The following is a 14,937-nucleotide window of genomic DNA, read 5'->3' on the forward strand; positions in this document are numbered from 1 at the left end:
GTCAGTTTGGGGTTTTTGGGGTCAGATTTGGGGTTTTTGGGGTCAGTTTTTGGTGTTTTTGGTGTTTTAGGTGTTTTTGGGGTCAGTTTTGGTGTTTTTGGGGTTTTTCGGGTTTTTGGGGTCAGTTTGGTGTTTTTGGGGTCAGTTTGGGGTTTTTGGGGTCAGTTTTTGGTGTTTTTGGGGTCAGTTTTGGTGTTTTTGGGGTCAGTTTGGGGTTTTTGGCGTCAGTTTGGGGTTTTTGGGGTCAGATTTGGTGTTTTTGGGGTCAGTTTTTGGTGTTTTTGGGGTCAGTTTGGGGTTTTTGGGTCAGTTTGGTGTTTTTGGGTCAGTTTGGTGTTTTTGGGGTCAGTTTGGTGTTTTTGGGGTCAGTTTGGGGTCAGTTTGGTGTTTTTGGGGTCAGTTTGGGGTTTTTGGGGTCAGTTTTTGGGGTTTTTGGGGTCAGTTTTTGGTGTTTTTGGGGTCAGTTTGGGGTTTTTTGGCTGCCCCAGGTGCTGTCGGGTCAGTTTCTCTCCGATCGCCGCTGTGGGGTGTTTGTGGAGCTGGAGGTGTTCGGGCTCCCCGTGGACACGCGGCGCCGCTGGGGGGTTTGGGCTCAGATTTGGGGTTTTTGGGGTCAGTTTTTGGTGTTTTTGGTGTTTTTGGGGTCAGTTTTTGGTGTTTTTGGGGTCAGTTTGGGGATTTTTGGCTGCCCCAGGTGCTGTCGGGTCAGTTTCTCTCCGATCGCCGCTGTGGGGTGTTTGTGGAGCTGGAGGTGTTCGGGCTCCCCGTGGACACGCGGCGCCGCTGGGGGGTTTGGGCTCAGATTTGGGGTTTTTGGGGTCAGTTTTTGGTGTTTTTGGGGTCAGTTTGGGGTTTTTTGGCTGCCCCAGGTGCTGTCGGGTCAGTTTCTCTCCGATCGCCGCTGTGGGGTGTTTGTGGAGCTGGAGGTGTTCGGGCTCCCCGTGGACACGCGGCGCCGCTGGGGGGTTTGGGCTCAGATTTGGGGTTTTTGGGGTCAGTTTTTGGTGTTTTTGGGGTCAGTTTTTGGTGTTTTTGGGGTCAGTTTGGGGTTTTTTGGCTGCCCCAGGTGCTGTCGGGTCAGTTTCTCTCCGATCGCCGCTGTGGGGTGTTTGTGGAGCTGGAGGTGTTCGGGCTCCCCGTGGACACGCGGCGCCGCTGGGGGGTTTGGGGTCAGTTTGGTGTTTTTGGGGTCAGTTTTTGGGGTTTTTGGGGTCAGTTTTTGGTGTTTTTGGGGTCAGTTTGGGGTTTTTTGGCTGCCCCAGGTGCTGTCGGGTCAGTTTCTCTCCGATCGCCGCTGTGGGGTGTTTGTGGAGCTGGAGGTGTTCGGGCTCCCCGTGGACACGCGGCGCCGCTGGGGGGTTTGGGCTCAGATTTGGGGTTTTTGGGGTCAGTTTTTGGTGTTTTTGGGGTTTTTGGGGTCAGTTTTTGGTGTTTTTGGGGTCAGTTTTGCAGTTTTTGGGGTTTTTTGGCTGCCCCAGGTGCTGTCGGGTCAGTTTCTCTCCGATCGCCGCTGTGGGGTGTTTGTGGAGCTGGAGGTGTTCGGGCTCCCCGTGGACACGCGGCGCCGCTGGGGGGTTTGGGCTCAGATTTGGTGTTTTTGGGGTCAGTTTGGGGTTTTTGGGGTCAGATTTGGGGTTTTTGGGGTCAGTTTTTGGTGTTTTTGGGGTCAGTTTGGTGTTTTTGGGGTCAGTTTGGTGTTTTTGGGGTCAGATTTGGGGTTTTTGGGGTCAGTTTGGGGTTTTTGGGGTCAGATTTGGGGTTTTTGGGGTCAGTTTGGTGTTTTTGGGGTCAGTTTGGGGTTTTTGGGGTCAGTTTGGTGTTTTTGGGGTCAGTTTGGGGTTTTTGGTGTTTTTGGGGTCAGTTTGGTGTTTTTGGGGTCAGTTTTTGGTGGTTTTGGGGTCAGTTTGGTGTTTTTGGGGTTTTTGGTGTTTTTGGGGTCAGATTTGGTGTTTTTGGGGTCGGTTTTTGGTGTTTTTGGTGTTTTTGGGGTCAGTTTTGGGATTTTTGGGGTCAGTTTGGTGTTTTTGGGGTCAGATTTGGGGTTTTTGGGGTCAGTTTGGTGTTTTTGGGGTCAGTTTGGGGTTTTTGGGGTCAGTTTGGTGTTTTTGGGGTCAGTTTTTGGTGTTTTTGGGCTCAGATTTGGGGTTTTTGGGGTCAGATTTGGTGTTTTTGGTGTTTTTGGGGTCAGTTTTTGGTGTTTTTGGTGTTTTTGGGCTCAGTTTTGGGGTTTTTGGGGTCAGATTTGGTGTTTTTGGTGTTTTTGGGGTCAGTTTGGGGTTTTTGGGGTCAGTTTGGGGTTTTTGGGGTCAGTTTTTGGTGTTTTTGGGGTTTTTGGGGTCAGATTTGGTGTTTTTGGGGTCAGTTTGGGGTTTTTTGGCTGCCCCAGGTGCTGTCGGGTCAGTTTCTCTCCGATCGCCGCTGTGGGGTTTGGGCTCAGATTTGGTGTTTTTGGGGTCAGTTTGGTGTTTTTGGGGTCAGTTTGGTGTTTTTGGGGTCAGTTTGGTGTTTTTGGGGTCAATTTTGGTGTTTTTGGGGTCAGTTTGGTGTTTTTGGGGTCAGTTTGGGGTTTTTGGTGTTTTTGGGGTCAGTTTGGTGTTTTTGGGGTCAGTTTGGGGTTTTTGGGGTCAATTTGGTGTTATTGGGGTCAGTTTGGTGTTTTTGGGGTCAGTTTGGTGTTTTTGGGGTCAGTTTGGTGTTTTTGGGGTCAGTTTGGGGTTTTTGGGGTCAGTTTGGTGTTTTTGGGGTCAGTTTGGGGTTTTTGGGGTCAGTTTGGTGTTTTTGGGGTCAGTTTGGGGTTTTTGGGGTCAGTTTGGTGTTTTTGGGGTCAGTTTGGTGTTTTTGGGGTCAGTTTTTGGTGTTTTTGGGGTCAGTTTGGGGTTTTTGGGGTCAGTTTGGGGTTTTTGGGGTCAGTTTGGGGTTTTTGGGGTTTTTTGGTGTTTTTGGGGTCAGTTTGGTGTTTTTGGGGTCAGTTTGGGGTTTTTGGTGTTTTTGGGGTCAGTTTGGGGTTTTTGGGGTCAGTTTGGTGTTTTTGGGGTCAGTTTTTGGTGTTTTTGGGGTCAGTTTGGTGTTTTTGGGGTCAGTTTTTGGTGTTTTTGGGGTCAGTTTGGGGTTTTTGGGGTCAGTTTGGGGTTTTTGGGGTCAGTTTGGGGTTTTTGGGGTCAGTTTGGGGTTTTTGGGGTTTTTTGGTGTTTTTGGGGTCAGTTTGGTGTTTTTGGGGTCAGTTTGGGGTTTTTGGGGTCAGTTTGGTGTTTTTGGGGTCAGTTTTTGGTGTTTTTGGGGTCAGATTTGGGGTTTTTGGGGTCAGTTTTTGGGGTTTTTGGGGTCAGTTTTGGTGTTTTTGGGGTCAGTTTTTGTGTTTTTGGGGTCAGTTTTGGTGTTTTTGGGGTCAGTTTTTGGGGTTTTTGGGCTCAGTTTGGGGTTTTTGGGGTCAGATTTGGTGTTTTTGGGGTCAGTTTGGGGTTTTTGGGGTCAGTTTTTGGTGTTTTTGGGGTCAGTTTGGGGTTTTTGGGGTCAGTTTTTGGTGTTTTTGGGGTCAGTTTGGTGTTTTTGGGCTCAGATTTGGGGTTTTTGGGGTCAGTTCGGTGTTTTTGGGGTCGGTTTTTGGTGTTTTTGGGGTCAGATTTGGGGTTTTTGGGGTCAGTTTGGGGTTTTTGGGGTCAGATTTGGTGTTTTTGGGGTCAGTTTTTGGTGTTTTTGGGGTCAGTTTGGGGTTTTTGGGGTCAGTTTGGTGTTTTTGGGGTCAGTTTGGGGTTTTTGGGGTCAGATTTGGGGTTTTTGGGGTCAGTTTGGGGTTTTTGGTGTTTTTGGTGTTTTTGGGGTCAGTTTTTGGTGTTTTTGGGGTCAGTTTGGTGGTTTTGGGCTCAGATTTGGGGTTTTTGGGGTCAGTTTGGTGTTTTTGGGGTCAGTTTGGTGTTTTTGGGGTCAGTTTGGGGTTTTTGGGGTCAGTTCTGGTGTTTTTGGGGTCAGTTTGGTGTTTTTGGGGTCAGATTTGGTGTTTTTGGGGTCAGTTTTTGGTGTTTTTGGGGTCAGTTTTTGGTGTTTTTGGGGTCAGTTTTTGGTGTTTTTGGGCTCAGATTTGGGGTTTTTGGGGTCAATTTTTGGGGTTTTTGGGGTCGGTTTGGGGTTTTTGGGGTCAGTTTTTGGTGTTTTTGGTGTTTTTGGGGTCAGTTTGGGGTTTTTGGGCTCAGTTTGGGGTTTTTGGGGTCAGTTTGGTGTTTTTTGGGGTCAGTTTGGTGTTTTTGGGGTCAGTTTGGGGTTTTTGGGGTCAGTTTGGGGTTTTTGGGGTCAGTTTGGTGTTTTTGGGGTCAGTTTGAGGTTTTTGGTGTTTTTGGGGTCAGTTTGGTGTTTTTGGGGTCAGTTTGGGGTTTTTGGGGTCAGTTTGGGGTTTTTGGGGTCAGATTTGGTGTTTTTGGGGTCAGTTTGGGGTTTTTTGGCTGCCCCAGGTGCTGTCGGGTCAGTTTCTCTCCGATCGCCGCTGTGGGGTGTTTGTGGAGCTGGAGGTGTTCGGGCTCCCCGTGGACACGCGGCGCCGCTGGGGGGTTTGGGCTCAGATTTGGGGTTTTTGGGGTCAGTTTTTGGTGTTTTTGGGGTCAGTTTTGCAGTTTTTGGGGTTTTTTGGCTGCCCCAGGTGCTGTCGGGTCAGTTTCTCTCCGATCGCCGCTGTGGGGTGTTTGTGGAGCTGGAGGTGTTCGGGCTCCCCGTGGACACGCGGCGCCGCTGGGGGGTTTGGGCTCAGATTTGGGGTTTTTGGGGTCAGTTTGGGGTTTTTGGGGTCAGTTTTTGGTGTTTTTGGGGTCAGTTTGGGGTTTTTGGGGTCAGTTTTTGGGGTTTTTGGGGTCAGTTTTGCAGTTTTTGGGGTTTTTTGGCTGCCCCAGGTGCTGTCGGGTCAGTTTCTCTCCGATCGCCGCTGTGGGGTGTTTGTGGAGCTGGAGGTGTTCGGGCTCCCCGTGGACACGCGGCGCCGCTGGGGGGTTTGGGCTCAGATTTGGGGTTTTTGGGGTCAGTTTGGGGTTTTTGGGGTCAGTTTGGTGTTTTTGGGGTCAGTTTTTGGTGTTTTTGGGGTCAGTTTGGGGTTTTTGGGGTCAGTTTGGTGTTTTTGGGGTCAGATTTGGGGTTTTTGGGGTCAGTTTGGGGTTTTTGGGGTCAGTTTGGTGTTTTTGGGGTCAGATTTGGTGTTTTTGGGGTCAGTTTTTGGGGTTTTTGGGGTCAGTTTTGCAGTTTTTGGGGTTTTTTGGCTGCCCCAGGTGCTGTCGGGTCAGTTTCTCTCCGATCGCCGCTGTGGGGTTTGGGGTCAGATTTGGGGTTTTTGGGGTCAGTTTTGGTGTTTTTGGGCTCAGATTTGGGGTTTTTGGGGTCAGTTTTTGGTGTTTTTGGGGTCAGTTTGGTGTTTTTGGGGTCAGTTTGGGGTTTTTGGGGTCAGATTTGGTGTTTTTGGGGTCAGTTTGGGGTTTTTGGGGTCAGTTTTTGGTGTTTTTGGGGTCAGTTTGGGGTTTTTTGGCTGCCCCAGGTGCTGTCGGGTCAGTTTCTCTCCGATCGCCGCTGTGGGGTGTTTGTGGAGCTGGAGGTGTTCGGGCTCCCCGTGGACACGCGGCGCCGCTGGGGGGTTTGGGCTCAGATTTGGGGTTTTTGGGGTCAGTTTTTGGGGTTTTTGGGGTCAGTTTGGGGTTTTTGGGGTCAGTTTGGGGTTTTTTGGCTGCCCCAGGTGCTGTCGGGTCAGTTTCTCTCCGATCGCCGCTGTGGGGTGTTTGTGGAGCTGGAGGTGTTCGGGCTCCCCGTGGACACGCGGCGCCGCTGGGGGGTTTGGGCTCAGATTTGGGGTTTTTGGGGTCAGTTTGGTGTTTTTGGGGTCAGTTTTTGGTGTTTTTGGGGTCAGTTTGGGGTTTTTGGGGTCAGTTTTTGATGTTTTTGGGGTCAGTTTTTGGTGTTTTTGGGGTCAGTTTTTGGTGTTTTTGGGGTCAGATTTGGGGTTTTTGGGGTCAGTTTGGTGTTTTTGGGGTCAGTTTGGGGTTTTTTGGCTGCCCCAGGTGCTGTCGGGTCAGTTTCTCTCCGATCGCCGCTGTGGGGTGTTTGTGGAGCTGGAGGTGTTCGGGCTCCCCGTGGACACGCGGCGCCGCTGGGGGGTTTGGGCTCAGATTTGGGGTTTTTGGGGTCAGTTTTTGGTGTTTTTGGGGTTTTTGGGGTCAGTTTTTGGTGTTTTTGGGGTCAGTTTGGGGTTTTTTGGCTGCCCCAGGTGCTGTCGGGTCAGTTTCTCTCCGATCGCCGCTGTGGGGTGTTTGTGGAGCTGGAGGTGTTCGGGCTCCCCGTGGACACGCGGCGCCGCTGGGGGGTTTGGGCTCAGATTTGGGGTTTTTGGGGTCAGTTTTTGGTGTTTTTTGGGGTCAGTTTGGGGTTTTTTGGCTGCCCCAGGTGCTGTCGGGTCAGTTTCTCTCCGATCGCCGCTGTGGGGTGTTTGTGGAGCTGGAGGTGTTCGGGCTCCCCGTGGACACGCGGCGCCGCTGGGGGGTTTGGGCTCAGATTTGGGGTTTTTGGGGTCAGTTTGGTGTTTTTGGGGTCAGTTTGGGGTTTTTGGGGTCGGTTTTTGCAGTTTTTGGGGTTTTTTGGCTGCCCCAGGTGCTGTCGGGTCAGTTTCTCTCCGATCGCCGCTGTGGGGTGTTTGTGGAGCTGGAGGTGTTCGGGCTCCCCGTGGACACGCGGCACCGCTGGGGGGTTTGGGCTCAGATTTGGGGTTTTTGGGGTCAGTTTTTGGTGTTTTTGGGGTCAGTTTGGGGTTTTTTGGCTGCCCCAGGTGCTGTCGGGTCAGTTTCTCTCCGATCGCCGCTGTGGGGTGTTTGTGGAGCTGGAGGTGTTCGGGCTCCCCGTGGACACGCGGCACCGCTGGGGGGTTTGGGCTCAGATTTGGGGTTTTTGGGGTCAGTTTTTGGTGTTTTTGGGGTCAGTTTGGGGTTTTTTGGCTGCCCCAGGTGCTGTCGGGTCAGTTTCTCTCCGATCGCCGCTGTGGGGTGTTTGTGGAGCTGGAGGTGTTCGGGCTCCCCGTGGACACGCGGCGCCGCTGCCGCACCAGGACCAGCCAAGGGAATCCCTTCAACCCCGTGTGGGACGAGGAGCCCCTGGTGCTCAACGAGGTACTGGGGGAACTGGGATGGACTGGGAGGGACTGGGAGGGAAATGGGATGGACTGGGAGGGACTGGGATGGACTGGCAGGGAACTGGGAGGGACTGGGAGAGACTGGGGAAACTGTGACGGACTGGGATGGACTGGGGGGAACTGGGACGGACTGGGAGGGACTGGGAGGGAACTGGGGGGAACTGGGACGGACTGGGAATGGACTGGGAGGGACTGGGAATGGACTGGGACGGACTGGGAATGGACTGGGACGGACTGGGAGGGAACTGGGGGAGACTGGGAGGTACTGGAGAAACTGTGACGGACTGGGAGGGAACTGGGATGGACTGGGGACACTGGGATGGACTGGGAGGGAACTGGGATGGACTGGGAGGGAACTGGGAGGGAACTGGGATGGAACTGGGATGGACTGGGAGGGACTGGGATGGACTGGGACAGACTGGGAATGGACTGGGACGGACTGGGAGGGAACTGGGGGAGACTGGGAGGTACTGGGGAAACTGTGACGGACTGGGGGGAACTGGGATGGACTGGGAGGGACTGGGATGGACTGGGAGGGACTGGGGGGGACTGGGAGGGACTGGGATGGACTGGGGGGGACTGGGAGGGACTGGGACGGACTGGGAGGAACTGGGAGGGACTGGGATGGACTGGGATGGACTGGGAGGGACTGGGAGGGAACTGGGATGGACTGGGATGGAACTGGGACGGACTGGGGGGGACTGGGATGGACTGGGGGGGACTGGGAGGGACTGGGAGGGACTGGGATAGACTGGGAGGGACTGGGAGGGACTGGGAGGGAACTGGGAGGGACTGGGAGGGAACTGGGACGGACTGGGGGGGACTGGGATGGACTGGGGGGGACTGGGAGGGACTGGGAGGGACTGGGATAGACTGGGAGGGACTGGGAGGGACTGGGAGGGAACTGGGAGGGACTGGGGAAACTGGGATGGACTGGGAGGGACTGGGACGGACTGGGAGGGAACTGGGAGGGAACTGGAGGGGACTGGGATGGACTGGGGGGGACTGGGAGGGACTGGGGGAAACTGGGACGGACTGGGATGGACTGGGGGGAACTGGGACGGACTGGGAGGGACTGGGGGGAACTGGGAACGGACTGGGAGGGAACTGGGAGGGACTGGGGAAACTGGGACAGACCAGGATGGACTGGGACAAACTGGGATGAACTGGGATGGACTGGGATAAACTGGGACAGACTGGGACAAACTGGGACAAACTGGGATGGACTGGGACAAACTGGGACAGACTGGGATGGACTGGGATAAACTGGGATGGACTGGGACAAACTGGGACAGACTGGGATAAACTGGGATGAACTGGGACAGACTGGGATGAACTGGGACCAAATGGGACCAACTGGGATGGACTGGGACAAACTGGGATAAACTGGGATGGACTGGGACAGACTGGGACAGACTGGGACAGACTGGGATGAACTGGGATAAACTGGGATAAACTGGGATGGACTGGGACAAACTGGGACAGACTGGGATGAACTGGGATAAACTGGGACAGACTGGGAGAGACTGGGATGAACTGGGACAAACTGGGATGAACTGGTAGAAAACAGCCCAGCACTTTCTGGGGAAAAAATGGGGATTTTTGGGACAAAACCGGCAGGAGAACCCCTGGAGTTACTGGGGCACCTCAGAGTGTCCCCAGGTGTCCCCAGGTGTGTCCTCAGTGTCCCCAGGTGTCCCCAGGTGTCTCAGGTGTGTCCCCTGTCCCCAGGTGTCTCAGGTGTGTCCCCTGTCCCCAGGTGTGTCCCCAGGTGTCCCCAGGTGTCCCCAGGTGTGTCTCAGGTGTGTCCCCAGGTGTGTCCCCAGGTGTCTCAGGTGTGTCCCCAGGTGTGTCCCCTGTCCCCAGGTGTCTCAGGTGTGTCCCCAGGTGTCCCCAGGTGTGTTTTGGGTGTCCCCAGGTGTCTCAGGTGTGTCCCCAGGTGTGTCCCCTGTCCCCAGGTGTGTCCCCAGGTGTCTCAGGGTGTCCCCAGGTGTGTTTTGGGTGTCTCAGGTGTGTCTCAGGTGTGTCCCCAGGTGTCCCCAGGTGTGTCCCCAGGTGTCTCAGGTGTGTCCCCTGTCCCCAGGTGTGTTTTGGGTGTCTCAGGTGTGTCCCCTGTCCCCAGGTGGTGCTCCCGGCTCTCGCCTCTCTCCGTGTGGCCGCCTATGAGGAGGGCGGGCGGCTCCTGGGCCAGCGCGTGCTGCCCGTGGCGACCTTGAGATCAGGTGGGGGAGGGGCGGGGGGGGGTGGGGGAGGGGCGGGGGGGGATGGGCAGAGGATGGGGGAGGGGGGATGGGCTCCTGGGCCAGCGCGTGCTGCCCGTGGCGACCTTGAGATCAGGTGGGGGAGGGGCGGGGGGATGGGGAGGGGGGATGGGGGAGGGGACAGGTGAGGGGGAGAGGGAGATGGGGGATGGGGGAGGGGATGGGGGGATGGGGGATGGGGACGGGTGAGGGGAATGGGGGAGGGGGGATGGGGGATGGGGGAAGGGACAGGTGAGGGGGATGGGGGAGGGGGGATGGGGGATGGGCAGGGGGGATGGGGGGATGGGGGATGGGGACAGGTGAGGGACAGGGGGGATGGGGGATGGGCAGGGGGGATGGGGGGGATGGGGGAGGGGGGAGGGGATGGGGGGATGGGGGATGGGGACGGGTGAGGGGGGACAGGTGAGGAGGATGGGGGATGGGCAAGGGGGATAGGGGGGATGGGGGAGGGGGGATGGGGGATAGGGGGATGGGGGATGGGGACAGGTGAGGGGGGACAGGTGAGGGGCAGGGGGGATGGGGGATGGGCAGGGAGGATGGGGGAGGGGATGGGGGGATGGGAGGGATGGGGGAGGGGACAGGTGAGGGGGATGGGGAGGGGGGATGGGGGAGGGGGGATGGGGGGATGGGGGATGGGGGAGGGGACAGGTGAGGGGGACAGGTGAGGGGGATGGGGGATGGGCAGGGGGATAGGGGGGATGGGGGAGGGGACAGGTGAGGGGGACAGGTGAGGGGGATGGGGGATGGGCAGGGGGATAGGGGGGATGGGGGGGAGGGGCTCAGGGGGGTCCCTGGGGGGGGTTCAGTCCCAGCCCCACCCCCCCCCCGTTCCCGTCACGGGCACTTGGGGGGTGCAGCCCCCACACGGGGGTCCCCAATTTGGGGAGGGGTCCCGATTGGGGTGGGGGACCCAAATTGGGTCCCCATTTGAGGAGGGGTCCCCATTTGAGGAGAGGTCTCCATTTGAGGAAGGGTCTCAATTCGGGTGGGGGTCTCAATTTGGGTGGGGGTCCCGATTTGGGTGGGGGTCTCCAGGGTGAGGAGGGGTCCCCATTCGGGTGGGGGTCCCCATTTGAGGAGGGGTCCCCATTCGGGTGGGGGTCTCCAGGGTGAGTGGGGGTCTCCAGGGTGAGTGGGGGTCCCCATTTGAGGAGGGGTCCCCATTTGAGGAGGGGTCTCCATTCGGGTGGGGGTCCCCATTTGGGTGGGGGTACCAATTCGGGTGGGGGTCTCCAGGGTGAATGGGGGTCCCAATTTGGGTGGGGGTCTCCAGGGTGAGGAGGGGTCTCAATTTGAGGAGGGGTCCCCATTTGAGGAGGGGTCTCAATTTGGGTGGGGGTCCCCATTTGAGGAGGGGTCCCCATTTGAGGAGGGGTCCGGATTTGAGGAGGGGTCTCAATTTGAGTGGGGGTCTCCAGGGTGAATGGGGGTCCCGGTTTGGGTGGGGGTCCCCAATTTGAGGAGGGGTCTCCAGGGTGAGGAGGGGTCTCCAGGGTGAGTGGGGGTCCCCATTTGAGGAGGGGTCTCCATTCGGGTGGGGGTCTCCAGGGTGAATGGGGGTCTCAATTTGAGTGGGGGTCTCCAGGGTGAGTGGGGGTCTCAATTTGAGGAGGGGTCCCGAATAGGTGGGGGTCCCCAATTTGAGTGGGGGTCTCCAGGGTGAGGAGGGGTCCCCATTCGGGCGGGGGTCCCGATTTGGGTGGGGGTCCCAATTTGGGTGGGGGTCTCCAGGGTGAGTGGGGGTCCCCAGGGTGAGGAGGGGTCCCAATTTGAGGAGGGGTCTCAATTTGAGGAGGGGTCTCCAGGGTGAGTGGGGGTCCCCATTCGGGCGGGGGTCCCAATTTGGGTGGGGGTTCCCATTTGAGGAGGGGTCTCAATTTGGGTGGGGGTCTCCAGGGTGAGGAGGGGTCTCAATTTGAGGAGGGGTCTCAATTCGGGTGGGGGTCTCCAGGGTGAATGGGGGTCCGGATTTGAGGAGGGGTCCCCATTTGAGTGGGGGTCCCCATTTGAGTGGGGGTCTCCAGGGTGAGTGGGGGTCCCCATTCGGGCGGGGGTCCCCATTCGGGTGGGGGTCCCCATTTGAGGAGGGGTCTCAATTTGGGTGGGGGTCTCCAGGGTGAGTGGGGGTCTCCATTTGAGTGGGGGTCCCAATTTGGGTGGGGGTCTCCAGGGTGAGTGGGGTCCCCATTTGGGCGGGGGTCTCAATTTGAGGAGGGGTCTCCAGGGTGAGGAGGGGTCCCGATTCGGTGGGGGTCCCCATTTGAGGAGGGGTCCCCAGGGTGAGTGGGGGTCCCGATTTGAGGAAGGGTCTCCATTTGAGGAGGGGTCTCAATTTGGGTGGGGGTCTCCAGGGTGAGGAGGGGTCCCCATTCGGGCGGGGGTCCCCATTTGAGGAGGGGTCCCCATTCGAGTGGGGGTCTCCAGGGTGAGTGGGGGTCTCAATTTGAGGAGGGGTCCCAATTTGAGTGGGGGTCTCCAGGGTGAGGAGGGGTCCCCATTTGAGTGGGGGTCCCAATTTGGGTGGGGGTCTCCAGGGTGAGGAGGGGTCCCCATTCGGGTGGGGGTCCCGATTTGAGGAGGGGTCTCAATTTGAGGAGGGGTCCCAATTTGAGTGGGGGTCTCCAGGGTGAGGAGGGGTCCCCATTTGAGGAGGGGTCCCAATTTGGGTGGGGGTCTCCAGGGTGAGTGGGGGTCCCCAGGGTGAGTGGGGGTCTCAATTTGAGTGGGGGTCCCCAGGGTACCATTACGTTCCCCTGCGCAATGAGAGCAACCAACCCCTGCTGCTGCCGGCGCTGCTGCTGCTGACCCGGGCCTGTGACCACGTCCCGCTGGGACACCGAGGTGGGGACACACCTGGGGACACCTGGGGACACCTGGGGACATGGGGACACACCTGGGGACAGCTGCTGACCCGGGCCTGTGACCACGTCCCGCTGGGACACCGAGGTGGGGACACCTGGGGACACCTGGGGACACCTGGGGGGGCTGGGGACACCTGGGGGGACATGGGGACACACCTGGGGACACCTGGGGACACCTGGGGGGACATGGGGACACCTGGGGACACCTGGGGGGGCTGGGGACACACCCGGGGACACCTGGGGACACCTGGGGACACCTGGGGGGACATGGGGACACACCTGGGGGGGCTGGGGACACACCTGGGGACATGGGGACACACCTGGGGACAGCTGCTGACCCGGGCCTGTGACCACGTCCCGCTGGGACACCGAGGTGGGGACACCTGGGGACACACCTGGGGACACCTGAGACACCTGGGGACACCTGGGGACACCTGGGGACACCTGGGGACACCTGGGGGGACATGGGGACACCTGGGGACACCTGGGGGGGCTGGGGACACACCCGGGGACACCTGGGGACACCTGGGGACACCTGGGGGGACATGGGGACACACCTGGGGGGGCTGGGGACACACCTGGGGACATGGGGACACACCTGGGGACAGCTGCTGACCCGGGCCTGTGACCACGTCCCGCTGGGACACCGAGGTGGGGACACCTGGGGACACCTGAGACACCTGGGGACACCTGGGGACACCTGGGGGGGCTGGGGACACACCTGGGGACACCTGGGGACACCTGGGGACACCCAAAACACACCTGGGGACACACCTGAGACACCTGGGGACACCCAAAACACACCTGGGGACACACCTGAGACACCTGGGGACACCTGGGGACAGCTGGGGACACCTGGGGACACCCAAAACACACCTGGGGACACCTGGGGACACCTGGGGACACCTGGGGACACCTGGGGACACCCAAAACACACCTGGACACACCTGGACACACCTGGGGACACCCAAAACACACCTGGGGACACCTGGGGACACCCAAAACACACCTGGGGGGGCTGGGGACACCTGGGGACACACCTGGGGACACCCAAAACACAGCTGGGGACACCTGGGGACACCTGGGGACACACCTGGGGACACCTGGACACACCTGGACACATCTGGGGACACCTGAGACACACCTGGGGACACCCAAAACACACCTGGGGACACCTGGGGACACCTGGGGACACCTGGGGACACACCTGGGGACACACCTGGGGACACCTGGGGGGACATGGGGACACCTGGGGACACACCTGGACACACCTGGGGACACACCTGGGGACACCTGGGGACACCTGGGGGTACCCGAGTCTCACCTGGGGGGGCTCTGGGGGCTCCTCCCCGTGGGGTTCCCCCGTTCCGGGGGGGTTCCGGGGCCGTTTGGGGGGGGTTCCCCCAATTCGGGGGGGTCTCCCCCAGTCCGGGGTGTCCCCGTCACCCCCCGGCTGTTTTGGGGTCCCCCCAGATTTTGGGGTGACCCCCCGGTGTTTTTGGGGTCCCCCCGAATTTTGGGGTGACCCCGGGTGTTTTTGGGGTCCCCCCGGATTTTGGGGTGACCCCGGGTGTTTTGGGGTCCCCCCGGGTGTTTTGGGGTCCCCCGGATTTTGGGGTGACCCCCGGGTGTTTTGGGGTCACTCCCGGATTTTGGGGTCCCCCCGGATATTTTTGGGGGATCCCCGGATTTTGGGGTGACCCCTGGGTATTTTTTTGGGGTCCCCCCGGATTTTGGGGTGACCCCGGGTGTGTTTTTGGGGTCCCCCCGGATTTTGGGGTGACCCCCGGGTGTTTTGGGGTCCCCCCGGATTTTGAGGTGACCCCCGGATATTTTTGGGGGATCCCCAGATTTTGGGGTGACCCCGGGTGTTTTTGGGGTCCCCCCGGATTTTGGGGTGACCCCTGGATGTTTTGGGGACCCCCCCGGGTATTTTTTGGGGTGTCCCGGATTTTGGGGTGACCCCTGGATGTTTTGGGGACTCCCCGAGTGTTTTTGGGGTTCCCCGGATTTTGGGGTCCCCCCGGGTATTTTTTGGGGTCCCCCCGGATTTTGGGGTGACCCCCCGGGTATTTTTTGGGGTCCCCCAGATTACGCCGAGGCCCTGAGTAACCCCATCCGACACCTGAGCCTGCTGGGGCAGCGCCAGCGGCGGCTGCGGGCGCTGATGGGGGACCCCGAGGTGAGACAGGGGGGACCCCAAAAACGGGACAGGGGGGACCCCAAAACTGCAGGGGGACCCCAAAACTGCGGGGGGACCCCAAAAATGGGACAGGGGGACCCCAAAACTGCGGGGGGACCCCAAAAATGGGACAGGGGGGACCCCAAAACTGCGGGGGGACCCCAAAAATGGGACAGGGGGGATCCCAAAAATGGGACAGGGACCCCAAAACTGGGACAGGGGGGACCCCAAAACTGCAGGGGGGACCCCGAAAATGGGACAGGGGGGATCCCAAAACTGCGGGGGGACACCGAGGTGAGACAGGGGGGACCCCAAAAATGGGACAGGGGGGACCCCAAAAATGGGACAGGGGGGACCCCAAAACTGCGGGGGGGACCCCAAAAATGGGACAGGGGACCCCAAAACTGCAGGGGGACCCCAAAAATGGGACAGGGACCCCAAAACTGGGACAGGGGGACCCCAAAAATGGGGGGGGGACCCCAAAAATGG

The 14,937-nt window shown here is 58.7% G+C and overlaps 1 protein-coding gene across 1 annotated transcript in view; it reads left to right on the forward strand.

The window, feature by feature from the left end:
- LOC131591037 (1-phosphatidylinositol 4,5-bisphosphate phosphodiesterase beta-3-like) overlaps positions 1 to 14,937 on the forward strand; it is a 117,425-nt gene that overhangs the window by 85,344 nt on the left and 17,144 nt on the right. Inside the window, exons 20-23 of the mRNA XM_058861466.1 lie at positions 6,960 to 7,121; positions 9,267 to 9,366; positions 12,142 to 12,246; positions 14,357 to 14,448. Coding sequence (XP_058717449.1) covers positions 6,960 to 7,121; positions 9,267 to 9,366; positions 12,142 to 12,246; positions 14,357 to 14,448 — 459 coding nt within the window. The remainder of the gene's footprint in view (positions 1 to 6,959; positions 7,122 to 9,266; positions 9,367 to 12,141; positions 12,247 to 14,356; positions 14,449 to 14,937) is intronic.

This window comes from Poecile atricapillus, chromosome 37 (assembly GCF_030490865.1).
Source record: "Poecile atricapillus isolate bPoeAtr1 chromosome 37, bPoeAtr1.hap1, whole genome shotgun sequence".
NCBI lineage: Eukaryota > Metazoa > Chordata > Aves > Passeriformes > Paridae > Poecile > Poecile atricapillus.